Here is a 25,740-nt window from a genome sequence, read left to right as displayed (position 1 = left end):
AAGAGACAAGAGGGCTACGTTGCTGCTTCACGTCATATGGCTCCCCTCGCGACGACCATGTTGTCAGCAAGTGGCTTTTTGGCGGGCTGTTTGTAGTATCAGAGTACTCAGTAGCTCGCAAATCACATCGTGCCAGAAGCTCTGAACCATGTCAATGGATTGAGTCACGCCAGGATGTTACAAGAATTGGATGGAGAAAGTGCAGAATCGTGTCTTATTGTGGTGTATCTACACCAACGCCCCAGCGCCCTCGCTATGCTCCGAACCCAGATCTCTCAGAACATGTATGCCGAATTAACGGCGGCGGCCGTGCAGCTTTGTGCGGAGGAAAGCGCGGCGAAAGGCGCGGTCGCGGGCGGCGGGACGAAGACGATTCCAGTACTAGAAGTAGAAAGTCAGCATTGTGACAACTTTGGATTGACGAGCCAAAAGCACACAAAGATGGGAATACTCACGTTCTGCAGGCGCCTGGCCTCCTCTGCCTCAGCGCGAGCAACCTGCTCCCTCTCTTGCTCCTCCTTCTCCTCCTCGTTCATCCTCCTCAAGTACATTTGGAGGTAGTTGTACGCGAAGTTGGTCGCGACCCTTGACAGGCCCATGTTGGCCGGAACTTCCTCTCGCGCACGCGCAGCGACTCCCAAGTACCAGTGCATCCGGGCCAGCGAATAGGAGGCTGACTTGTTGTCCATTGTGATATGGTGATGGTTTGGGTGGTGTGGGGTTGGTTTTGGGGTTGTTGGTGAGGTTTTGCTGAGTCTGTCGCAATTGTCAGCCTTGATTATCATGATACTCATGCAGCGTAGCACGATCTCAAAGATAACTGGGATTCAAAACTTACGGTATGAGGAGTTGGTGGTTCTGGAGTTCGGTCAAGTCCAGCAACGAGGAGAAGATATAGGACTGGGGCCCGCGCAACACGTCAATAGCAACAAACTCGAACAATAGATATCAGACCTTCAGCAGAGAGCTATATGGATTGCTACTGTGCTAGAAGCTTTCAATATGGTCTATGTATACAGCATGTAAATTCCAGTCGAGTCACAATAGGTCCAGCCCAGTAACGTGGAAGTCCCTCGACCTAGAATTCTCTAAGTCACCTCGCAATTGCGCGCACTCGCATGGGTAAGCTCGCCATGTACGCAACACGTAATCTCAATTTGCGTTCAAGTCCTTCACGGCTCACCTTCATCAAGCTAGCAGTGCACATGATGCTGTCGATTTTTGCACCGCCAGGGCGTCTCCTCTGGTCCCCTTCACTTTTGGAGACGCGCAATTTGTAATCTCCCTCCAGGCAAACGCGCGTGGCCTTAGTGCTGTCGTCGCTACGTCAACAAGCTTGATCAATTTTGTCCTTACCCACCTACTCACCATTTTTTTCCACAACACACTCGCACCTCATGATCTCATTCTCCCTTGCATCTTATTCCACCCATCTTACGTTATCAGCACCTTTGTCACTCTTTTCCACAGCTTCCTCGTCCTTTGAGATGGCAGTGTCAAGCCCCGCACGTATGGGAGCGACAACAGTCACTCGACCGCGACGCACATCAGCAGCGCGTCACCTCCAGTCAGCAGCTTCTGACATCGATACTCTGCCTCCCGGCGTTTGGGTACTCACTCTCTGTATGTCCTCCCCTCTTCTTGCTCACCCCCACCGCCCATGATGATCCTGCCGTTGGCAGAACCTACACTTTTTGAGACACGTAGAACCGCTACTCTGTGGCTGGTTCGCAGTTGATGATAGAACAAGCTTTCTGATGGACAGCATACCCACGCATCGCGCCGGAAATCTTCTTGAGATCGTATGCTGACAGCTATTTTAAGTCCCACACCATCTCTGCAAGCTCTCTCGAGGCGACCTCGAGCTACGCCAGGCTGTCGCGTCGGACTATCGCTCAGACTACCATCTTCCCCGCTTCCGAACATTGGAGAACACAAATTCCTCGTGCGCATTCGGATTGGTAAGTTCTCACTCGCTGCTCGCTCGTCACACGTTTATGATTACACCTCTGAGCTACCACAAAACTGCCCCTCCTATATAATCTGGTCGCTAGGTGATGGTCGCTTTCAGCAGCCTCTCTAGCTTCTCCGGAGGGGGACATGTTGAAGATTCCAGATCAGTCTGACCCATTACATCGCTCGTCCCATTCAACTCTACCTCGGATTTTTCGGCATTCGCTAATTGATCTGTGTCATCTCTCCGCAGTCCTCCGCTTTCAGCACCTCGCCCCAGAGGAAAGACTATCGCCGCACTCGTCCTGTTCGACTGGATACTTTACTGTCACCTTACGGGCAGCAGCTAAGTCGCCCTCGTCTAAGCACTGTGTCCTCTCTCGATATTTCGCATCAGCACGAGCTGTTACTACAGGTTTCAGTTTGCACATCAGTAAGTTCTATCTCTACACTGCCCTCACCCTCCTCTGCAATGATATCAACCCGATTAGTTTCAAAGAAAACGCTTCTCTTTGATCCGTCGAGGAACGCTGCAACGGAGCTCGGCGTAACAACCTTGAGCTCTCCAGCAGCTGTCCAAAGAGACATAACTAATCTTCTTTGATACGCCGGCTTCTTTCTCCACATGTTTCGTTCCTACTCCTTGATGTCCGCTAATCTTTCGTGGTGTCTAGACATGGCGTCCGCCACTTCCCCGTCCACACGAGATGCAGTGGTCCAGCTCGGCCAACCCTATGTCCTTTGCCTGGGTGCCGGATCGACAAGAGCAGTGTCCGCACGAACGTTGCGCCCCATACCGGTAAGTGCCAACTCACTCCCCCCACCCACTGCTACCATGAAAACAAACGGGCTGTGGTTTAGCTTCTCGAACCACTGCCCTTGAGGAACGTTGCAACGGCATTTGGCGTAAAACCCTTGAGTTCCTTAGCAGCTAGTACGAAGACACACTCGACCATGCTGATAACTTGATCTGCCAACACCCCTTCTTACCATCCTTCATGTCTGTTTCCTGGATTTTGCTGACTTTTTGTTATACCCAGACGTACCAAGGCAGCGGCTACATCGTTTCTCTGCTGCCCATTCCGATGGCACACGAAACCACAAGGGTGAGTCAATCTCTCCCGAACCTCTGGCCATACCATGATGATACCACCGATATTGTCTGAGTCCGTTGATGACAACATCGTACTCATTCCAACTGATGTTCCCCGATCCTTTCCACACACGCTCTTCCTTTACTCGATGAGCATTCGCTAACCATTACACAGAACCGCAGTGAGTTTATACGGTCCACTCAGCTGACAACTTCAGCAACTTCGGCTTCTTGACCGATCAGATCAGGTACGTAAGCGCGCGTCCACTCCCTACTTTCTCGCAAGATGATCAACCGCCCAACTCCCGAATCGTTCAAAGGTCGCTTCTCAACATGAGGGTCCTAATCGTTGGGTTACGTTTCTGACGAGACTCGTCCAGCTCTTTCTGCTGCTCTCCGCTGTTGAACTTCGCTGACATCTGAGAGATCAACTAGAGAGCGGACGCCATCCTCAAAACGCAAATTACATCGAATGTCGCGATTGATCCAACTACGGTACGTCCACATCCTGTCCTCTTCGCAATCGGCAGATGATGAGTTAGCGGGGATCACATTGTTATCTAAACGTCTGCAACTCTTCATTGGAGAAACTATATCCCCACTCTGATGCCTCTCTGCTACATCCACTCCAAACGAACACTTCCTCGAGCCATGCTGATCGGATGTATGTCAAGTAGTCTCTCCACGCCTACGACGGCGGCGCCACAACTACCAACACGCGCGATTCCTCCGCACCGTCCTCCTCGAACGCAACCTCAGCCACGCCAGCTCGCGCACACAAAGCAGAAAGAGAAGGACAAGGACGCACATCAGACACCCGGCATTTCGACATACGTAGCAGTACAGCCCTCACAAGCTGGTACTTGCACATCATCACGGCATGGGTACGTAGCTTCTGCCTTCCTCATGGCGTTGCTGCATACCCACGCGCCGAAGAAATTCTGGTGTCACTCGACAGTCTCCGCCATGTTGCTTCCGTACTTGCTATGGCAGGTTACATGGCGGTCTCGACGGTGACATCTGCCCTTTGTAGTAAGACTTGACTGAGCTCAACCTACTGGGTCAGGTTTAAACTAGTGGCTAAATATCAACTTTGTCATAGCTAACCTGCCAGGTAAGTCACCACTTCATTTGACTTCATTATCGCAGCTGCCTTTTATTAACATTTATCAGATTCCCTGGCTGCTCATCGTAGTCCAACTTCTCAGCGGCACGTTAACAGTCCACCGTGCTTCTTCCATAAGAACGGTGGTAGGCCGTGTCGCAAGATCAAGATACCTCATTTATCCTCGTGCTCTCCGAGCATAGATGGGCAGTTGAGGTGAGCGCTACAAGGGGTGTCTTGAGCCTCATCATGGTCTTGGCATCAATAGTAGCAGCTTACATTTTAGTTCTACTTGGGGCTTGTTGGGCGTATGATGGAGCGCGAAGACGACGTGGAGCTGGAGTTGAAGCTTGTGACGGGGTTCAATTGGGGTGTATTCGGTAGATGGCTTGTGTGAAGGACTTGGTCGCAGCATGAAACTCGCAGTGTACGCCACAGCCTACAGTATCTACTGGTTCTTTTTGCATAGATATCGAAATTGCAACTCTTCCGAACTCTCTCGATTCCCATGTGCCGCAAAAGTGAAGGTGAGCCTGCTAGAGTGGCACTGAACGCACCAAGGACGAAAATCCAAAGGAAGAGAAAACTTGCACCATCACTGTTTCCTCACCGTGCGACGTGCAATTTCCCGCTTCTCACGGTGAAATCTCCTCCCCCGCTCCTCTTCCCAAAGCGTATGTGTGAGTGTGAGGAGGGGGAGCAAGGTAGGTAGGTACAAATCCGCGTCTCTGGCTGACTTCTGTTCCTTAACCCATCCACCCACCCACATCAGTATGTATTCTTCTGAACCTTCTATTTCAGCTTCAAATCACAGTGTTTGGGTACATGTAGCTAACGTAGATATATAGAAATCAAACCAAATCATCACCACCAACATGCCCGTCTCCTCCTCCGAGCTCGCCGAGGGCATCCACCTCGCCCGCCGCGAAGTAAGTATCTACCTGCTACAATACATTCACAGCCCTACTCTGCAATACAATATCATACCCAGGAGTATACAGTATTAACAAAAGCTTTAGTTGAGGTTCGCCCATGCCGCCCGCCGCCGGCACGTGCAGTGCGGCACGTGCAGTGTCGACGAAGACCTGGCGCTTCGGCGCACCATCCGCCTCTGCCGGCGCGCGCTGGCCGTCTTCCTCCCCGCCTACGAGGTGATCCTCGAGCGCGAGGCCAACTTTCAACGTAAGTTATATTCCTTTCACTTGTTTTGGTAGCTGGGCATTTGGAGCTGTATCAGCAGAGTGTCTTCATATCTACTCTCCTTCATCAACACCACTCACACTATACCTATTTTGAACACTGCTAACATGTAAACAGAGGCATAGAGCTCCCCTGGCCCCCCTCCTCGCGCCCCTCGGCCCCGCGCCCTCGCCTGCCGCGCCCTCGCCGGCTGGCTGCCCTTCGGGGACAAGATGACCTCGGGCGGAAACTTTGGGCCCTAGGCCATACGATTTGAATACATTAAATAGATCGTTTCCTCCTCGCCATATTATGCCGTCTTGATCTCCTCTGTGCCAGTGATGTGTATACCTAAAGACTACCTACGCACCTATCAGCTGCCCATTTCCAAGCCACATGTATGCCTCACGCCGAGTTATAAACTTCGTATCACAGCATAACGAGGGGCATGTAGGGTCCTGGCATCCTTGTATTCCTACTTACAGCGGGTATAAAGCGAATGTCTACTCCAACTCCTACTCCTCCAACCAGTCCGCAGCACTACCAATAGCCCTACTGACGATGCCCACCCACCTCTCAACCCCCTCTTCACTCTCCTCCTCAATCGCCTCAATGATACCAGGGAAGGTCGCACCAGAATAGCCCGTCCATTTCCCAGGTGCGAAGACGACGTGCTTGAACCAGCTTCGGCCGTCAAGGCCATCGGGGAACAGGAACTTCCTCTCCAGGTACTTGTACTTTGTGTTGATGCCGCGGATAGCGAGGTATAGTTGCACCTTCTTCCAGGGCTGCCACCAGGGAATGTCGCCGATGTTTTCGTATTGCGCTGCGAGGTCAGCGGCGGTGGCGTCGTGGAGGATAGACGCGAAGAGGAAGTGGGAGACGGCTTCATCGAGAGGTTGGAAGACTTCGCTGGAATCTTTGTTTGGGGGACCAGCGTCGAAGGCCTTTCGTTTGACGACGTCGACGTAGGTCTGGAGGCCGACCGCGTAGTCTGTGGCATTCAGCTGGAGGATGGGTGTCTCGACGAGCTTGGCTGCTACGAGCGCCCACATCTTGGCGATAGTGGCATGGTATTCGAAGGTCGGGTCGCCATACTTCTTCATCCAGTCGAAGGAATCGTAGTTGCTGTGATAGTGGTAGACTGCTGACTTGGCGTCAAAGCCGAAGCCCATGTCGATACATGGAATGCCGGCGAAATCTTGGAAGGCGGTGAAGTCACTGCCAGAGCCCATCGTCTCAATGCGCTTGTCCCAAACATCGTAGACAGATTGGCCAGCGACGGTCTGGTTCGGAGACATGACCATACGAGCTGATAGATGTTAGCTGAGGCTGGGTGACAGGGTATGACAGCAAGCTTACCGACTTCCTCGACCACATTACTCATCAAGGGCGCTGCTGAGAGCTTGAAGTTCGGGCCTGCTGTGGCAACGTCGACATTCAGATATGCGACTGTGGAACCAGAGAGCCAGGGCAGGTACTCCTCGACCCACTCGGTGCTGCCGACCAAGCCGTACTCCTCTCCGTCCCAGCTCGCGAAGACGATTGTCCTCATTGGCTTCCAGCCAGCTTCCATGGCAGCCCCAAAGCTTCTGATGACCTCGTTGAGCGCTGCGCTGCCGCTGTTTGGATCTCCTGCGCCGCCAGCAATCCAAGCATCGCGGTGGTTGCCGAGGACAACAACTTCATCGGGAATGGTGCCGTTGATGATTCCAATGACATTCCACAAGGGCGTCGTAACGTACTCCTGCTCGTTGACCAGGTTGAGCACGAGGTCGTCTGGCGAAGGCCCAATGTTGTATTCCACGCCCTTGTAGTCCAAACCGCCGCCGTGCCAGTGCTCGTTGAAGGATGAGGCTTTCGGACCGTGGCCATTGAGGGCTTTGAGGAGGGGAAGCGCGTCGAGGTGGGAGATAGGAAGAGATGGGATGTGTGGCATCGCGTGGTCGACGGGCTGGCGAGGGCAGCCAGGTTTCGAGGGATAGCCTGGAGTGGTAGGGTCACCTGGCGCGAAGCCTGTAGATTCTTAGCATGGGCACGACAGAATGATGGGTGACAACTTACTCAAGAACTGAACGCTTCCTCGCTGGACGCTACTGGGTTCTCTGGCCGGTCCGTCGGGATATGTCGCAACGCCGTTCTTTTCGGTGACCTCTCCATCATCGCCAGGGTCGGTGTACATGGCAACACCAACCATGCCCAGCTCTTGCGCGCGCTTGACCTTGAGGCCGCGGAAGACGCCTCCGTACTTGGCCAATGCGATCTTGCCTTCCAAACTGACGTTGGCCGCCTGTAGCTCCTCAAAGTCTCTGTACGTTCCGTAGTTGACGAATACGTAAGGCGCCGTCACGTTGCCAGAGGCGCTGTATCCGTGGAAGGTTGGCACGCGATCTGCGAGCTGACTTGACTTGTCCTCGTCCAGGACGTCTTCTTCCAGTCGTGCTTCGTATTTGACCTTCCACTCTTGCTTTGTCGTGCTGTCAGCCGCGTCTTCCTTGTCGCCGATCTTCTCCATGAGTGCCAATCGATGGCCCTTGGGGTAGTTGATGTAGACGTCGTAGTCGACAATGGTGCTTTCGACTCCCCATTCCTGCCATCTTTCTCTGGTCCATAGAGCCTGGCTAAGGTTCTTTCCGGCGAGATGCGGTCCGCTGGTGTAGTACCTGCTCCATTCTTCTGCCTTTTCAGCACTGGGTGTTTCCAAGAGCGCCGCTTTGAGGCCTTCGAAGTCCAGGGCCGTCTTGCGCGCCCATCCGTCGGGTATTTGGGAGGTCGATAAGGAAGATGCCGAGAATCGTGATGCAGGGGCTACTTCGTCTTGAGTGGGTGGCGCAAAGGCGAAGAGGAAGACGGCAGCAAGTCCTCCAGCGATTATCGTCGCGCTCAGCAAAGTCGTGCATACAAATCGAAGGCGATGGTGTGGGTATCGGTCGCGATGGGGTCGGACATCGACGCGCTGAATCAGCGGGGTGCTTTCGTCGGCCATTGTCGCTGGCTTCTCATTGCTCGCCGGGAGCTGCATATACAAACAAGAGGATTCTTTCACACCTGGCCAGAGGCATGCAAGATGGAAGTTGAGATAAGAGACAGCTGCGCGGAGCTATGCCGGACACCGAGGTCGATGGCGTCACGCACTTATCTCGTCCTATCTTAGCGCGGCTGCCATGTCAGGGGTCTGAGGCGCCGCGGAATTTGTTGCCAACATCAGACCTTTATCCGCATCGCACATCTCTTCGAAAGGAGCGCGCGTTTTGGCAGGCATCTCCAATCACGCAGTTGAATCTTGTGGAGCTTCATTCTATGCAACAGACTGTTCATCGACCACGTGATCGCTCTCCGCACGTCGCGCACAGCGTCATCCGGCCATCGTACACCATGCATTCCACCTGAAGTTCTATATTCTCTAATGATCTCGCAAACTACGGTAACGATGGCGAGTGGCTTCTACGGACAGGAAAGATTTGGTGTAGCCTCGCGCAAGTTCTGCCATGTCATTTGGCTCATGTTCTCACTCCATCTCTCCACACAACGCGTTGTCTCTTTCGTCAATAATTCATGTCTACCAACTTCTTCCGATTCTTGATTTATTTGGCTTTCGAACCTGCGGATCTCATGTTGCCGTCTTCAATATCAAATTACCAGAACAGCCAACCGCTCTATCAAAGCTTCTGTGCGCAGCGACGCCGTTGCTTCTTCTTGTCGTTTTCCGCACAATGTCCCCCTACGTAATTTTGTCCTAACGCCCTCTCGTCGTAAGCTGGGCTCCGGTCTCAGTCAACAAAGACGTCGTGAAGATTGTGTAATGGCCGTCACATCCATTGTCACGTTGTCAACGCAGAGGTCTATACTGATTCGAAGCAATGTAAGTAGATTTATATACTAAAGCCTGTTTCTTCCCTGTGATGGTTCAGAAATCCGCTCAAGTCCGAACTTGACCACCATTGCAATCTTGACGTCAACGCAACACCGCGAGCCCAACACATCGAACCCGCAACACGAAACCCGCAACACAATGGCCACTCCCTCCATCGAAGCCCCCCAGCTCATGGGTATCACGGGCGACAACTGCGCATCCTGCAATTCGACTACCGTCCCACTCTACGACTTGTCTTGCCACAAGAGCGACGACTTCCACTGCCGCGACTGCCTCACCAAGACCTTCCACGCCGTCAACGACCAATTCGTACGATGCCCAGACCCGTCATGCCGCCGTATTGTCGGCTTCGAGCAGCCTATACCTCTCGCACAAGACCTCCGTCTAGACAACGAGTTCTACGACCAGGAGCGCATCGACAAGATCCGCGAGCAGCCGGAGGTCATGAACAACCTCATCGCGTTCGTAGGCGAGGAGGCTGAGGTCATTTTACAACACGTCTACACTATGTTCGAGGACCAGCTCTTGGACCCCGTAGCCCTTGGCGGCGTCGCTGGACACTACACTGCGCGTGCCGCAAACACGCTCGTAGCTAGCTTCGCCTGCAACCCCTTCGTCTGCGGGTTGCTCGCTCAAATTAAAGGCGCGATCAAGCTAATGACTACCCCGTTGGAGCTTGAAGAAGACCTCAATGTCCTTCTTGATAGACTTCTTCACGAGTACGCGCAGTTGAACTATGGGAACGAACTCACTCGGCACGGTATCGATTTGGAGCATGAGGGCGCGGTGCTGGCTGCCGCACTGGATAACTACAAGCCCTTCAACGAGCTCAAGGAGAACTGGGAGCTGATTATCAAGAAGTGGGTAGAGCTGCTGGCTTGGAGGCACTTGGAGCGCCTGGCACCGCCTGAAGGAGGTGCTGCGGAGCGTAAGAACCGTCAGTTCTAGGGCATAACATGTAGGCCAGAATTTCTTTGCAAGTATCTCATAGTATAGCATGCCGTCTTTGCAACCAATATCATCATCAATGCATTCTGTAGCCTGCCGTATCTCTGCTCGTACGTCATACCAAAGATGCTGCCGCACTGACCCGTCAACACGTACCTTCCCCATCCGCTCCCAGCCAACCACATCACTCCCCCGCTCCTTCCCTTTGCAAAACTCACCCTCACCACGACTTTAATCTCCCGGTGTTCCCCCGACAGCACCTGGGCACGACCCCCAAAAGCATGACTAAGAAGCTCCGTGCTTTCAGGCTCTTGGCGGCCCTCCCTCCCACTATATAAACAGCCGATCCCCCTGCCCAAACCACCAACTCACCTTCTCCCGCCGGACCTCTTTAGATAGTTGCTTTCTGCTTTGCTTTCTGCTTTCTGCTTTTGCTTTCTTCTTTCTGCACTTCCCCAAGAATCTGCTAACTCGGCTTCTGTACAGACTCGGTAAGGCTTCCTCCGCCTCGCATACGGCGATCCTCACCTTAGCTCGCAAGAGCTAAGACCGAATCCTCTTCGCATTTCGCAGCGATGGGGTAGAGTGTGGGCTCTCATTGAGTGCAGTGCTTTATGCACTGCCTTGAGGAAGGCTTTTCTGACTGTGACTTTCGAATTTGTTGTTGTTGTGACTTCAGTGTGCTTGGACTTCGCCTATATATGACTTGACTTGATTTGACCTTTGCCTATCTTCAGTGCTATGCCATGCTCATGATATATGTCTTCGCAACTCTGGCTCCTTATCGATAAGACTGTGCTATTCTCCATGTCATTCTCTCTATGAGTCTCCCTTTGTTTATCTGGACCAGCATGTTACTACGCTCAGGCAGTGCGATATCATAGTCGATATGCTGCTCATTTTGCGCGTATGTTGCGACTCCCAGCACTCTACCCGCTTCCATCAAACCCCGCGACACGCACATTTTGAACAAGGTATTGTCCAGTCAGCTTCTGCGCCTGCAGTTCGTTATGCTCAGCCTCTTCTGGCTGGATATTCAACGCGACCAGCGCAGTCGAATGAAGGACGGCAGGACAACTGTGACTTACCTTTGGAGGACGAGCACGACAACCGCCGCGACAACAACCGAGGAGCTATCGTGGCCTTTACGCGTGGCCAGTCACTGATCAATAAGAAGCTAGACGTCGACTTCACCGCAGTGCAAGACGTCTCGACCATCCAGGCTATCACCAAGCACGCTACGTACATCCGTCCACGCGCTCCATGCCTTTACACGCTGACTTTTGACTACCAGGGTACTGTGCTACGAGCATACTCTCCCCCAACATCGCCGCAATCCGCTCTGCCACTTCGAAGTGAGACGAACACGTTCCCGATGTATACGCTGCCAACCGTTCTTAACCCCGCGCGAGACACCCACCGTTTGAACGACTCAAAGGTTGCCGTTGAAGTGCGCAAGATCGGCAGACAAGGAATATACCAGCATGCGGGCAGGGATGCAGGAGTTGCTGGGTGCATACACTGGGACGCTGGACCTGCTTGACTCCCATGCTCGCATGCGCTTGGAGAAATTGGGCAAGGCTCATTAGGGATACTACAGAGTCTATTAGATATCACAGGCAAGCACAAGGTCAATCGACATCACGCGCACTCAAATATATCAGTAGAAATGTAAACATCGGTTAAATAACCAAAGCGCTATGCTACAAGAAACGGGTGTATATACACAAAAGAAGCGAAACAGTCGTCGTGTCCAACGAACGAACCATCAAAAGGTGATCTCTCTCAGAAGAAGGGTATCCATCAAATCATATCATCCCCAGCGTGTCTACTCGACGTTTACAAGAAAGAGCGAGCGTGGCGGCGAGCCTTGGAGGCAGAGCCGCTGGCCTTGCCCTCCAACCAGGTGATGAAGGTGTCGATGGTGAAGCTCTCGGGGAGGGCGTCACCGCCGGTGGAAGGAGCAGCGGAGGGAGTGGCGGAAGGAGCAGTGGAAGGCTCGGCCTCGGGGGTAGCGATGGGGCTGGCGGAAGCAGCAGGGGTGGACGGGCTGGCGGCGGGAGCAGAGGGGCTGCTGCTGGCGCTGGGAGCAGTGGAAGGGGTGCTGGGCTTGGTGGGAGTGGTACCGTTGCTGGGAGCGGAGCCAGAGCTGCCGGAACCGAAGAGAGGAGGGCCGGGGACGGTGTAGTCGATGTTGGCGCCGTAGGGGCTGAAGAGGATACCGGGGTCGGTGGGAGTGTAGAGCTCAGTGCCGATAACGCCCTCTGGGGTCTCGGTTCCGGAGCCAGTGACCTCGATGTTCAAGCCTGGAGATTCAATTAGTGATTGGTTCTTCATGTGACTGGCGGGGTATGCTTACATTGAGGGTAGTTCTGGGCGCCGTTAACGTCACCACCGCCGTGGAGGGCGATGATCTCGTGGCGGAAGACGTACTTGCCAGCGGCAAGGCTCTCGGGGACAGTGACGGGCCAGGTGTTGTTCTGGCCAATCATCTTGACGGCAGCCCACTCGCCGTTCTCGTAGCCAACACCGTCGATCTTGGTCCACTTGAGCTCCTCCTTCTTGACGGCGGTAACGTCGCCAGTGTAGGGAGCGACGTAGGTGATGACGGGGCCGACGTGGCTCTCGGGCCAGGTGCTCCAGTGGAACTCAACGGTGCCACCGGCGGCGACCTTGGCCATGGTGTCGGAGCTGCCCTCGGGGCTGGCAGCCTTGTGGCAGATGATGTCGGCATCGCCGAAGGAGTTGGGCTCGACGAAGCCGTTGTCGAGGTTCTCGGCGTACCAGCCAATGTGCTCTGGCACCTGGCCGCCGTTCTGCTTGGCGTAGTAGTAGTCGAGGCTGAAGCCCTGCTGGAAGACACCGTCGATGGTGACGCCGTTGACAATGCCGTGGGCAGTGGCGGTGGCAGCGAGAGCCGCGATGGCGCTGAGGGAGGTAACGGTCTTGTACATGTTGACTGATGTAGATGAAGTTCTTCGAAAGAATGGAGTTGGTGGGTTCGATAGAGACGAAAGTTTGGAAGTTGTTGAAAGAGTGTCTGCCGGCTTCACACAGTGAAGGACTTGATGAACGAATGTGAGTTGAAAAGAAGGGACTGGTATAGAACCGAAGATTGAAGCTGTAGCGATGGTGCTTGGAGTGAGGTACCAGGTGCCCTATTTATTCAGTTCAGTCTCTGCTCCTACAAAAGCTCGGCATACATCGACCCACATCCTGGGCGACTCGCAAAATGAGAGCCCAGAATGGTGGGTTCATGCCGGGCGCGCAGGAATATGCATCCCGCGTTGTTTGAATCGCCATGTTTCCTGTTGCGGAGAGACAAGCGACATTGTCAGGATGCGCAGGCCGTTTCCTGCCTGCAGCCAAGAGCCATCTCACGGCTCCGGACCAGTTCCAGAATCACTGCGCCCTGCCACATTCCAGTTCTCGGTCTCCGGTATGCATCGTACGCAGCGTATTCGTCGTCATGAATCGTTCCGGTCGGCGTTGTTGTGGTTTCGGGTTCGAGCGACAACGTGCAGCGGGGCCGCGCGAAACGTGCATCCCGCGTGTTCCTGGATCCGCCCTTGCATAGTAGACGCCGCCAAGAGCTTAGTTGTTTCTGTCAAACGAGGTGCCGAGAGCGCCGCATTTTGTGGCGCCTGTCAGATGTCTAGATCCGATCGTGCTGGGTTGGTAGATGTTGTGTTGATGAACGGTAGGGTTGATGTTCATGCCCTCGATGGCGGGCTTGAAGGGCACGTCAGTAAGACGGTCCGGTTGCCGAACCCAGCTGCCGTGACCTCATCATGTCATCCCATCTCCAAGACACTCCGACCGACCCAAATTTGTCGCATGCAACACCAAGCTTCCTTCGATCCTGCACAATATCCACACCGATGTTGTCGACTCGTCGTCTTCGCGCGCGCAACCGTTATGCGCCCCTGACAGCGTAACCGATCCTTGGGGCCCACCACCGAACTTCGCGTGTGCAGCCTGGTTTCAGACGTGAAACGGCCAATATTGCCCCCAATGGTAGTGGACGGAGATGCGCCTAGATCGAGGCAGGCGTGTTTGACGACATCGTCGTCGATATTAATCAAGTCGGGTATTCGGGGGCGGCGCTTCTTGGACGGCTGGCGGTGCAACTGCATGTCAGGCGCGGCGCCGTCGACTTTAACATCTTTCTACCTCTGTCTTTAACCGTTCTGCCTTTTAGGCTGTCGATGTATATGGTGTGGGCCTGAGGCTGTTTCTTCTTCTCTATGTCTCAAACGTAGCTCGTGATGAACATCCACAGCAGGTTGGTGTGACGGATCTGTCCTGCCGTCTTGCCTACCACAGTGCGTGTCTCTCGTTCCATCTCATACTGTCACTCTGTCTGAAGCTGTTTGGCGTCTTTCCAGTCATTATTTCAGGGTTCTGTCTCCATCGCGTATGCTTTACGTCCTTTGTACATATTATCAATTTCCCTCAGCAGAATTTCATGTGCATGTCAGGCTGCGTTGTTTTGGAATGCATGTCAATGTAGCTCCCTTGAACAAACTTCTGGGTGTGTCATTACCTCGTCGTTCTCGAGGTGATGATGTCACTTGGTCGCGTACGCCTTGAAGCAAAGCCAAAACACCACACTGAGCAACCAGCATTACAGCTCCGCGTACAGCTCCAGGCACCATCATCACGATCTCATTGTCACTGTAGAACCACTCAAGTACCTCCCCACTCACTCATCGTGCTGCTCTCGCTTCAGCCAGGAGGTGATGTCACCCTCACTATCCCACATATACCGCGTAAACCCTTCTTCTTCCATCAAAACAACCCAAACCGGGTCTCTTAGTGGAGTGGTAACACGTTCACCAACAGCTCCTGTGAGTACAGAGTGTCAGTTGACGCTGGCACCATCAGTGTCCCGGTCACTTGACTGGTGATAGCTGTGCTTTGCAGTGTTTGTGAGAGACGCTTGTTCGACTCAAGCAGAGACCAAGTATATCATCTTTTTTTGCTGCCTTTAAGTACGTACGCAAGATAAGGTGAAGGAGAACGGCGTTTGCGTGGGTGTGCCGCTCCAATTGTGATTCTCGCTGGCGGCTTGTTTGGGGTGAAGGACAGTGCATTTTTTTACCGACCTTGTCTTCAGTTTTCCACACAACTCTAATTATTCTATATGTATTATGGAGCCGGCTCTTTCTTCATCAAAACACACCAGGCTTCTTGGTCTAATGGTATGACGACACAGACCGACAGGTTCTCCGTCAAGGTCATTTGTATAGTATGTGTGTTGAAGGTAACTTCGGACCTGCTTGGAATGCCATCGTGGCGCGCCCTACTTGTGTAGATCAAGGTTCGATTCCTTGAGAAGCTATCATTTTTTGCTTTTGGACAGGTCCCAGATCATGTCTACATCGGCTCTCTTTTTGTTCAAGGTCTGGGCAACTTTCTCTTTTGAGGAATGCGACGGCGATAGAGGTTGAGTATCTATATCTCACGACGTTAATGTAGACCCTACGGCCCTGTATACCTTGTTGTTGCGCTGATTGCGTTCTTTTTGTATCCTGTAAAGCTTGTTGTGGTATGGCACGCGTTGATTGAAAAGTATACGTAAGCGGCTACTCCAACCACGCCTGCAGACCGCCAACCAGCAAGACAGCGATACCCAACACCCATTGCGCAACCCCAAAGGCACCCTGTACGTCGCCCTTCCTAACCGTCCACAGAATCGCGAAGACCGTACTACCCAAGCCGCAAACTCCCATCGTCACTGCCCACACGCGCTGCGCAAGGAACCCCTCCACAAGATGAACGCCCCAGCCCATACCGAACTCCAACCGCTGCCTCCGCTTCGGACTGCGAAGATACGTTATCAGCTCACCCTCATAATCCTGCGGATGCTTGAACAAATGGAGGAGATACGTGCTACCAACAGGCGGCAGGAGATCGTTGGGCTCGAAGGTGTACGGATGCTGAGACGGCGCTGCAGACTTCTCTGGCTCACTGGTCGAAGCTGAAGAAGCAGCAGACTTGGGCGGCATAGACGGTGTCGCACGGATATCAGCGAAGCGATTGCGATGAACTTCGAATTGGACAAACTCGATGGTCGTTAGCCCGCGAAGACGAGCCCAGTTGAACCAACGGCGGTTGAGCTGGTCGTAATGCTCTCGCAGCGCGAGCGCAAGGTCTTTGTCGCTTCTTACGCGCCCTTCGTTGACATCGAGATGGACGATCTTTGGTGTCAGGCGGCCCTCGTTCGCACAGGTCAGGAGCCAGGACTCTTGGACGAAGGACGGCATACGGACACTGAAGGGGTTGCTGGCGACGGTACGGGACGGGCTATACTTGGAAGGGTCGCTACCTCTAGTCCAAGAGTTAGGCCCACCGTATGTCGACGACGGCGTGGTCAATGTAGACGCTCTGCTGGACGAGTCGAAGATGGAGGCCATCGATGAAGCGGTGCTGCTTTGGCTAGTAGGGCTATGTGGTGTATGAGCTCTTGGGCGATTGAGATAAGCTTCAAGAAGGCGGGCAGCATTGGGTCGCTGTTCGATAAAGTCGTCATACAATGGCTCACCGCATGACTACATCTTGTTAGCATGGTCCATAGAAAGAGTATGCTGAGTTACTGACGCAAGTCCATCGCACACGAACATGCCCCTGCGGCACAGGCGGTTCAGTACCGAATGTATCACGAAGCAATCGAAAACCTTCATAGGCTTTGTCTGACAGCGCACTCAATGCAAGGCCCCAGTACCTCAATGTTGTGTTTCGACCACCAGTAGATGCCATCCGTATTTCTGCTTCCGGAGGTAGCGGTATCTCGCCAACATGATCGTCAATCGATGGCTCAATAATGGTGGGCACTACAGGCTTTTCGAAACTATCATCAAGATCCTCGTTCCCTGACTCAATTTGATCTAAAGCTCTTCTTAGCGCTTCACGGAGCTCATCTGCGCGACCCGCTCCTGCCGACTGGGGTGATAGCAGTGCGTTGGCGTCCTCGGTATCTATTGACGAAGAAGAGGATGATGCGTGCTTCCGTATCCTAGGTGATCTCTTGCGGCGCGTCGCTGGCGACACATGAGCTGACTTGGTCTGAGGTACGTCGGTGTTCAACCGTAAGCCATGTTTGGGTCTGGCAGGGACATGAAGATCGTCTGCTGATGCATGACGAAGATGCCGTGGCTTCGCCGCGCTCGTGTGTCGCATCGGTTGCGACCAGGTGGCATACTCATCGGACCCTAGATCAATTCCACTCGACTTTCGAGACACGGGACGGTTGCGTTCCCGCAAAGTAGTCGAGTTCACCAAATCCTCTACAACTTGACTATCGGATGCAAAGGTTGTCTGTCCCACGCGACGCTTGACGGATTTGTGAGCATCCGATCGTTTGAGGTCTAGATTCGCCGCTCGGCTCTTCACACGGGGACGCGTCTTCTTCTTCTCAACACCCTTTCGTACGGGCCCAACGAGTGACAAACCGCGGGTTGGCGTCTTCACGATACTGGAGACTGAGGCTGACCGGGTAGGAAACATTGATGGGGTCAGAGACGACGGTTCTGCATCAGTCTGATCTTCATCCATACGGTCGTGTATCGAGCGGATGTCTGGTATCAGAGTCTCAGCATCACTGAAGCCATCCTCTGCGATCGAAGTCCGGGCTAGACTATTGCGCGGCAGATGACTCCTTGGTGGAATCGCAGACGGCGGTGATCGTTGAACGCCTGATGTGTTGGAAGTACCGATCTCGAAGATATCGTCGCGACCCAAAAGACTGTCGGTATTCGATGCAACAGCCGAAGGAGGAGAATACAGTTCCGCAGGCAAAGTCGCCGAGTCAAGCTCTGGAGTCGCAAATTCCCGTTCTGAGCCAACCGCTTGACCCAAATCAACTTCTGCAATCTCGTTCGAGTCTGTCGACCCTTTCAACAAGCGCACCACATAGCCCTTTCCTTTCTTCTTGATCCTGGCCTTGATGTCGGTAAGTCGTTTGGATTGGGTGGAGGCCGTTGAGTCGCTCCGCGAAAACGACACATTCCAATCCGGCACTACCTTTTTGAGAAAGTCAGGAGGCACATTGTCCAGGTCGGCCCAGCCTTGCCTGTCGTGGAGAGGAGTGCTTGGCGGACTCGTATTTTGAGGAACTGAGCTCTCGATACTAGACTTGAAGCCATCTCGTAGAGTCGTAGACGCGGCAACATTAGGTGCACAGCTCAGAGGCACTCCGATCGATGATTGCTGTTTCGGGCCCAGGTTGAAGACGAGCTGGAATTGGCCAGGATTGCGTGCATCCTCTTGGAGATTGAGAGTGAACGGCACCGATTGCGTCTTTTCGTATTGTGGAAGAGGGGTTTCGCGCCCCGCATCAGAAGTCTTTGGATCATTGCTCATCGGGTGTTGTTGATTGAAGCGCAAAGGCACAGGAGAAGCGATTGAAGAAGCCTATCGCGATGCGAAAGTCAGCCACCAAAACCGTCAAGTGCTCACTTCAGCCTTGCGATGACAAAGGGTCGCCCTGCCTGAAACTGAGAGCCATAGAGACTTACCATGTTCGCATAGTGTTCGCGCCGCGATGCAGGAACAGTCGCCTGAGGGACGCAAAGAGGGGCGACATCTTGCTGGTTTTGACCGGTCCAGGCTGCAGTCAGCTGGAGTTTCAACGAACCGGAGAGGACTGCTGCGGTCGTTCCTGCACTGCCACCACTGCTGCAGAGCGATCAACGAGGCTGTCGTGCCGACCCGCTGATTGGCGAACTTCATCAGCCGAACGCAGCCAGCATCACATGCGTGGGTTGCCTCATCTCTATCTGTCTTCTTAACTCTGCCTTACCCGCTGAAGCGTGTATGTACGATTGCGCAGCCTCGATACATTATAGTACCTGCTCCTCGCCACCAGACGCGTCGCCGGTGTCGTCTTTCTGTGCAAACCTCCTACGCGTCACGCTCTGGCACGCCGCTGGAACTCAACAAACCTGTCCGATCGTGTACCAGACGAGATGCGCATCGCATGATCGCTGAATGGAATACGCAGTCCGCATCGATGATGTTGAGATAGACTTCGTGGCTCGAGGTAGCGAGCTGTCGCGTTCCATGGCACCCGTGGACGCGCCTTCCCGCTGCCAATGCCGTGCGTCATGCCACACCCATCTCCCACTCTCAGCCCCCAACCCGACATATACATACACCACCACAACACAACTGCGGCATACCTCCGATCTCCAAGATCTTGGCCATGATGCTCCGGAGAGACTCTCGTCACATGCTCTCATCATTCTTCCGGACCAATCTGTTCAGAGTTCTACCTCCGCGCCTCGGCACATTCGATGACTAGGCATTAGCTAAGTTAGCTAAGGCTTGCTCGGTGTATAAACTACCGCTTTCCCCGCAAGACACGAAGATCCTTGTTCCCCACAATTACTCCGGACAGCGGTCTCCAGATTCCCGCCATTGAACGACGTGTTTTCTGCGGAGAGCAAGGATGCTTGCTATGTGTGGCAGGGCGACATGACGTTAAACGGGCAGACTCCGAGAACTACCTCGCACCACCGACCGGGAACGAAATATCGATCACATGGTAGTATGGTAGATCCCGGTTGACTGGCCGGTAGAGTTGCATTGGCATTTGTTTATATACTTTGTTGATGCCGGCTGCGATTTTGGCTTCATCTTGCACATCTCTCAAGCCTTCAAGATGCGTCTCTCTACCCTCTTCCTGTCGCTCATCAGCGTCGCGACGACTGTGTCTGCGCACCCCAAGAAGGCGGCACAGCCTACCTTCTCCCGCAATGTGATCTTCTCACCACCCAGGGACGCCAACTGGACAGACCCCGGTGTCCTGTATGCGCGCAGTGCTCAGCTCGCTGACGGTTCGCTCCTCGCAACCTGGGAGAACTACTCGCCAGAGCCACCAAAGGTCTACTTCCCCATCTTCAAGTCATCCGACGGCGGAAAGTCATGGAAAGAGTTCTCGCGCGTACAAGACACAAAGAACGGCCTCGGTCTGCGCTACCAGCCATTCCTCTACGTTCTTCCTGAGGCAATTGGTGGCTACAAGGCCGGCACTGTCCTCATCTCTGGTTCCTCAATCCCCACCGATCTCTCAACCACCGACATTGTTCTCTACGCCTCCAAGGATAGCGGCAAGACTTGGGAGTTCGTCTCCTCGATCGCCAAAGGTGGCGAGGCTCGTCCCAACAACGGCCTAACTCCCGTGTGGGAGCCTTTCCTGATGATGAACAAGAAGACTCTCATCTGCTACTACTCCGACCAGCGCGAGAACGCCACCTACGGCCAGAAGATGGTTCACCAGACCACCACCGACCTCAAGACCTGGGGCGCAGTCATTGACGACGTCACCTACCCCACCTACACCGACCGTCCTGGCATGCCCACAGTCGCCAAGCTCCCCAACGGAAAGTACATCATGACCTACGAGTACGGTGGCGGACCTGCCATCACCACCTCATACCAGTTCCCGGTCTATTACAAGATCGTGTCCGACCCCGAGAAGTTCGGCGAGGCCACCGGTATCAGCCTCAAGTCCACTGACGGCACCATCCCCACTGGTTCTCCATACGTCGTCTGGAGTTCTGCTGGCGGCAAGAACGGAACCATCATTGCCAGCGCACACAGCAACTCGGAGGTGTTCATCAACAAGGGTCTTGGAGAGGGTCCCTGGGTCAAGGTTGCTACTCCCGAAGCCACCTCTTACACTAGGCATCTTCGCGTCCTCAAGGACCAGTCTAAGTTGTTGATTATGGGTGGTGGAGAGCTGCCTCCTGCTAGTAACAACTCAGTTACTGTTACTGTTGTTGATATCAGCAAGTGGTAGATTGGATGTAGTAACATTGAAGCAAGAATAGTATCAATAGAATACACATGAAGTTACCATTCTTCCGCCTGATTGACAGATGTATCCCAAGTTGTGCGATGACTCCGATAATTATGAGTTGAAGATACTGAAGCATACAAGTATACTGTCTTCCGTCTAAAATACCTGTCTCAGCGCTGGCGCGCGACTTCGGAAAAGTTCTAATGTCCACCACGCATAGGATAATACTTAAATAAAGACCGACGTACGAATGTATTCGTGTTAAACACATTGGCTAGTCCTTGCCACGATCGGATGAAACCGTATTGCAGTATCAACTATTTGAGTCCTGGGTGGCCTGTGAAGCACGCATGTTCGATACCAGCGATACCAATCGCTCTCGAGCGACGTACAAGAAGAGCTTGTAAAGTTGTGTCCAACTACACAATTGGATAATGACGATATTCGGGTCGATGTTCCAGATGTCGCAGGCTTGGAAAGAGTGATAGTTCGCAGCCCCACCTAGCGCGCCCCTAGCGCCGGCCCGACCATTGTTCCTAAGCGAGCCACCGTGGGTCGCTGAATTTGGCTCTCGCGATATCTTCGAACGCCGCAGCATTCAACGACAAGCCCACGGAACCGCCTCTCTCCACCTCCCAATTCCAAACCAATACCGCAATCATGCCCGGAGTTTCCGTCAAGGACATCGAGTCCCACAAGTTCGTCGCCGCCTATGCCGCCTTCTTGAAGCGTCAGGGAAAGCTTCCCATGTAAGTTTTGGCCTTGCGCAAAACCACGCGATGTCCAATGCTAACGTTATGCCAGTCCAGGTTCGTCTCTATCCAGCGGGTGAAGGATGAAGCCTGAATCCCGTAAATGGGGGATAACCTCAGTTCGCTGACCACTTATCTACAGGCTGGGTTGACACTGTCAAGACAAGCCGTAAGAATCAGATCCCCCACCCATGCGAGAAACTTCAACTAACATGCGCAGACTCCAACGAGCTTCCTCCCCAGGACATTGACTGGTTCTACGTCCGCGCCGCCGCTGTCGCCCGCCACGTCTACATGGTATGCAGAATGCCCACAACGAACACATGAAGGGACGGAATGCTGATGAATTACACAGCGCAAGACCGTCGGTGTCGGCCGCCTCCGCAAGTTCCACGGCTCCACCAAGAACCGCGGTTCGCGCCCCTCCCACCACGTCGACGCCTCCGGCTCCGTCGACCGTAAGGTCATGCAGGCTCTCGAGAAGATCGGTGTGCTCGAGCAGGACGAGGACAAGGGTGGCCGCCGCATCACACAGTCCGGCCAGCGTGATTTGGACCGTATCGCGCAGACCACTCTCGAGGCTGAGGAGGAGGAGGATGACGAGTAGATTATCACCTTCTACGCGGAACATGTGTAAAAGAGCTGTCTAGCATTTGATTGCGGGGCGGCATTACGGATCTACCACGGTTTACGGCTTATGGCGTTGAAAGACATGATTGAGTCGGGCCTGCTTTTAGCCTAGGACTTCCAATGACACTGGGCTTGGGCCTCAAAAGCAACATGATACCCTCTACTTCGACAATCATGTGCGAACTCTTTCTATTCTGTGACTTCGCCTTTGCTATGATCGCCGTTGGAGTATATGCGCACTTGACGATGTGACGTCCTAGAACGCACGTCACATATGGACTTCTAACACGTCATGCACATACCCATCGAATGTCAATATCTGCAATTTGCAGTACTCTCTATATCCAAACTCCATGCACTCCTGGTGCTCCTCAGAACAGGTCAGTCATAGCACCATGACTGGCATCCCCAACCAACCTCGCATACTTCGCCAACACACCCCTCGTGACGGGCATACTGGGCGCCACCCACTCCCTCAACCGCCTATCAATCTCCTCCTGCGGCACATCCATATCAATGCGATTCTTCTCCGCATCAATCGTAATCATATCGCCGTTCTGCACGACCGCAATAGGCCCACCGACCGCAGCCTCAGGACAAATATGGCCAACGATGAACCCATGAGAAGCGCCAGAATACCGTCCATCAGTGATGAGCGCCACGTTGGTAAGTTTAGCACCCATAATGGCAGCCGAAGCTTTGAGTTGTTCAGGCATGCCAGGACCGCCTTTGGGGCCTTCGTAGCGGACGACTACGACGACGTTTTCGCCGTGGGGGATTTGGCCGAGGTTGAGGGCGCGGTCGAGCTCGTGTTCTTTGTTGAAGACTATGGCCTTGCCGGTGAAGATTAGGCCTTCTTTACCCGTGATCTTTGCGACGGCGCCCGAAGGCGCGAGGTTGCCGCGCAGAATCTCGATGTGGCCGGTAGGTTTGATGGGGTTGGACAGGGGCCGGATGAGGACTTGGTCTTGGGGGAGGGACGGGTAGGATTCGATGTTTTCGGCTAGGGTTTTTCCTGTCACGGTGGGTATGCTGCCGTCGAGTAGGTTGGCTGCGACGAGCAGTTTCATGACGGAGGGCATGCCGCCGATGTCGAAGAGGTCTGCGGCCATGTACTTTCCTGATGGCGCGAGGTCGGCGAGGAAGGGGATTTTGTTGGAGACGCGCTGGAAATCGTCGAGCGTCAGGGGGACGCCTGCTGTGCCTGCCATGGCGAGGAGATGTAGCACGGCGTTTGTGGATCCGCCTAGTACCATCATCATGACGAGGGCGTTCTCGAAAGAAGCTTTTGTGAGGAGCTTTCGCGGTGTAATGTTCTTCTCCATGCAGACTCGTATCGCAGCGGCAGCTTTGGCGCATTCGCGCATTTTGGCGGGTGAAGTTGCGGGTGTCGTTGAAGAGTTCGGGAGAGTCAGTCCCATTGCCTCGATCGAGGTACTCATTGTGTTGGCCGTGTACATTCCTCCGCAAGCACCAGCTCCCGGGCAAGCATTCCGCTCGATATCCTCCATGATCTCATCTGGTGAGAACTTGCCCTCTGAAGCACTCTTCAGGTTCTTGTATATGTATGCGCCGTGGCTTTCGTAGCAGGTCGAGATGTTGATGGGCTTCTTCAGCGTCTCGGAGTATCCTGGCATTATCGAACCGCCGTAGACCATGAGCGAGGGACGGTTGTGTCGCGCGAATGCCATGATGACTCCGGGCATGTTCTTGTCGCATCCGGGGATGGCTATGCAGGCGTCGTGGTGCTGGGCGCAAGTGACGGTTTCGATGCTGTCGGCGATGACTTCGCGGGTCTGGAGGGAGAAGCGCATTCCTGGAGATGTTAGATCCTGTAGAGGTTTGAAAGACTGAGATCATACCCTCTCCACCCATTGTGATTCCATCAGATACACCAATCGTGTTGTATTGCCATGCCAGCATGTTGTCGTTCAAGACGTGCTTCTTGATTTCCTTCCCGAGATCCAGCACTGCCCATCGTCAGTACACTACGTCGAGACTATATTGGCGTATATTGCGGCGTTCGCATGGGTCACTCACAGTGCATGCTGCATTATCGTCAGTATTATGACAACGAATCCAAAGATTATACTGACTTGCAAGGGTTGCCCTCCCACCAGACGCTCGCAATTCCCACATGGGGCTGCGTCTTCATTGCTTCCCGTGATGGTACACCAGCTGCGTATAGCATTGCCTAGGCGACGGAAACCGTTAGTGACTGAAGTCGTTCAATCGTCATGGCACCGTGTAGCGAACCTGGGCTCCGGGGAAGTTGTGACCGGTTGTGAGTGTAGACGAGTATTTGTTGAGCGCTGGCTTGCCATCCTCCAGCTTCGCGTCATCGGGAAGATGTGGAAAGCTGAGGAAGCGTGGCTCCTCTGGTTCACGCTGCTTCTGGAGGTTGCGCGGGTCCATGGCGGGCTGCTTGTAGTGTGGTGATTGATAAGAGAGGTCAATACAATGGAAGAGTAAAGAGGAATGCACAGGCAGCTCAAGAAGGAGTCAGAGAGGCAAAGGTAAAGTTGAGTCAATGGATGAAGTCGTGAGAGATACGGAGATAACTAGCAGTTACCGTGTATACCCAGGTACTCCCGTAGCAGGGATCTACACATTCGTCGGCTGCCCTAGTGACGAAGCAGCAATCCGAATGCTCGCAGCGACGTCTGTGTGGGGCGTCGACAGCCCTTCGTCACGTTGCGCTGGAGCCAACGTTCGGAACGATGGAGGGGTCCGTCGGATGGGAACATGGTAGACGCGTGAGTTTGACACACGCTGCCATTGACCAATGCGACGGGCCTGATTGAAAGCCGAATATGACGAGTCGAGGCCATCTAGCGCCGTGTGGTGTGGTTTGGTCTGGGGAATTTACTTTGGTCGCGGCCAAATCCGGTGTGTGTCGGCGCAACTACCGGCGTGGCTTCGGCTTGACCACATGCGGCGTCTGCAACGGCGAAGTCGCTCGCGGGGTGGTTCTGGAAAGACGCCAGATCGCGCTGGGAATGGCGGGAGCCTCTCGCATGCATGCTGCGAGCCTGGCGCTTTGCATGGTCGTCGCAGCACGCAAGGCTGCATGTCGGCTAGGTATTCATCTGTCCATGTCGTACCGCGACGGCCAGGTAAGTCGATCTGACCCGAGTACCGGGTCGTTCCCAGTACATGTACAATACTGCATTCTGCCTTGGGCTGGGGGAACTGACGACGAAGAGCACACGTCGCTGGTGTGTCGGGCTGGCGTCGCACCGGAAGATCCGGATCACGGGAAAAGCACGCGCAATTTGGCAGCAGGTCTCAATAAGACGGGGAGATGGGAGGACTAAGTATGGTTCTCCATAGAGTTCGCAATGATGATGGTCAGGGGAAGGCCGTTGTGAGAAGGCTCCAGCATCCCTGCCAAGTTCCCAC

General features: G+C 53.9%; 9 protein-coding genes across 9 annotated transcripts; 4 read left to right on the top strand and 5 right to left on the bottom strand.

The window, feature by feature from the left end:
* Positions 1-294: 294 nt before the first annotated feature.
* J4E88_007268 (uncharacterized protein) lies at positions 295-689 on the bottom strand (the record flags this gene model as incomplete). The annotated part of the gene is made up of 2 exons (XM_049400888.1): positions 295-381; positions 456-689. 2 exons carry the CDS (start codon positions 687-689, stop codon positions 295-297), a joined length of 321 nt encoding a protein of 106 aa, XP_049253200.1.
* Positions 690-5,026: 4,337 nt separating this feature from the next.
* On the top strand, positions 5,027-5,476 carry J4E88_007267 (uncharacterized protein; the record flags this gene model as incomplete). Its single annotated transcript, XM_049400887.1, has 3 exons — positions 5,027-5,080; positions 5,171-5,333; positions 5,469-5,476. The coding sequence occupies 3 exons, from the start codon at positions 5,027-5,029 to the stop codon at positions 5,474-5,476; spliced, it is 225 nt and encodes a 74-aa protein (XP_049253199.1).
* A 369-nt stretch (positions 5,477-5,845) lies between these two features.
* Positions 5,846-8,316, bottom strand: J4E88_007266 (uncharacterized protein; the record flags this gene model as incomplete). Its single annotated transcript, XM_049400886.1, has 3 exons — positions 5,846-6,642; positions 6,693-7,346; positions 7,395-8,316. 3 exons carry the CDS (start codon positions 8,314-8,316, stop codon positions 5,846-5,848), a joined length of 2,373 nt encoding a protein of 790 aa, XP_049253198.1.
* Positions 8,317-9,342: 1,026 nt separating this feature from the next.
* Positions 9,343-10,152, top strand: J4E88_007265 (uncharacterized protein; the record flags this gene model as incomplete). Its single annotated transcript, XM_049400885.1, has 1 exon — positions 9,343-10,152. The coding sequence occupies one exon, from the start codon at positions 9,343-9,345 to the stop codon at positions 10,150-10,152; it is 810 nt and encodes a 269-aa protein (XP_049253197.1).
* A 1,839-nt stretch (positions 10,153-11,991) lies between these two features.
* Positions 11,992-13,106, bottom strand: J4E88_007264 (uncharacterized protein; the record flags this gene model as incomplete). The annotated part of the gene is made up of 2 exons (XM_049400884.1): positions 11,992-12,458; positions 12,512-13,106. 2 exons carry the CDS (start codon positions 13,104-13,106, stop codon positions 11,992-11,994), a joined length of 1,062 nt encoding a protein of 353 aa, XP_049253196.1.
* Positions 13,107-15,740: 2,634 nt separating this feature from the next.
* J4E88_007263 (uncharacterized protein) lies at positions 15,741-18,516 on the bottom strand (the record flags this gene model as incomplete). Its single annotated transcript, XM_049400883.1, has 2 exons — positions 15,741-16,461; positions 16,880-18,516. 2 exons carry the CDS (start codon positions 18,514-18,516, stop codon positions 15,741-15,743), a joined length of 2,358 nt encoding a protein of 785 aa, XP_049253195.1.
* A 1,300-nt stretch (positions 18,517-19,816) lies between these two features.
* On the top strand, positions 19,817-20,956 carry J4E88_007262 (uncharacterized protein; the record flags this gene model as incomplete). Its single annotated transcript, XM_049400882.1, has 1 exon — positions 19,817-20,956. The coding sequence occupies one exon, from the start codon at positions 19,817-19,819 to the stop codon at positions 20,954-20,956; it is 1,140 nt and encodes a 379-aa protein (XP_049253194.1).
* Positions 20,957-21,616: 660 nt separating this feature from the next.
* Positions 21,617-22,315, top strand: RPS19 (40S ribosomal protein S19; the record flags this gene model as incomplete). Its single annotated transcript, XM_049400881.1, has 5 exons — positions 21,617-21,705; positions 21,766-21,784; positions 21,829-21,877; positions 21,929-22,005; positions 22,064-22,315. The coding sequence occupies 5 exons, from the start codon at positions 21,617-21,619 to the stop codon at positions 22,313-22,315; spliced, it is 486 nt and encodes a 161-aa protein (XP_049253193.1).
* Positions 22,316-22,709: 394 nt separating this feature from the next.
* Positions 22,710-24,753, bottom strand: J4E88_007260 (uncharacterized protein; the record flags this gene model as incomplete). Its single annotated transcript, XM_049400880.1, has 5 exons — positions 22,710-24,154; positions 24,201-24,308; positions 24,379-24,386; positions 24,435-24,532; positions 24,595-24,753. The coding sequence occupies 5 exons, from the start codon at positions 24,751-24,753 to the stop codon at positions 22,710-22,712; spliced, it is 1,818 nt and encodes a 605-aa protein (XP_049253192.1).
* Between the last annotated feature and the right edge of the window lie 987 nt (positions 24,754-25,740).

Source organism: Alternaria novae-zelandiae (genome assembly GCF_023758075.1).
Source record: "Alternaria novae-zelandiae strain BMP 2774 chromosome Unknown scaffold_15, whole genome shotgun sequence".
Classification (NCBI taxonomy): Eukaryota; Fungi; Ascomycota; class Dothideomycetes; order Pleosporales; family Pleosporaceae; genus Alternaria; species Alternaria novae-zelandiae.
The sequence above is the reverse complement of the archived record's forward strand: the minus strand, read 5'-3'. Positions and strand labels throughout refer to the sequence as shown.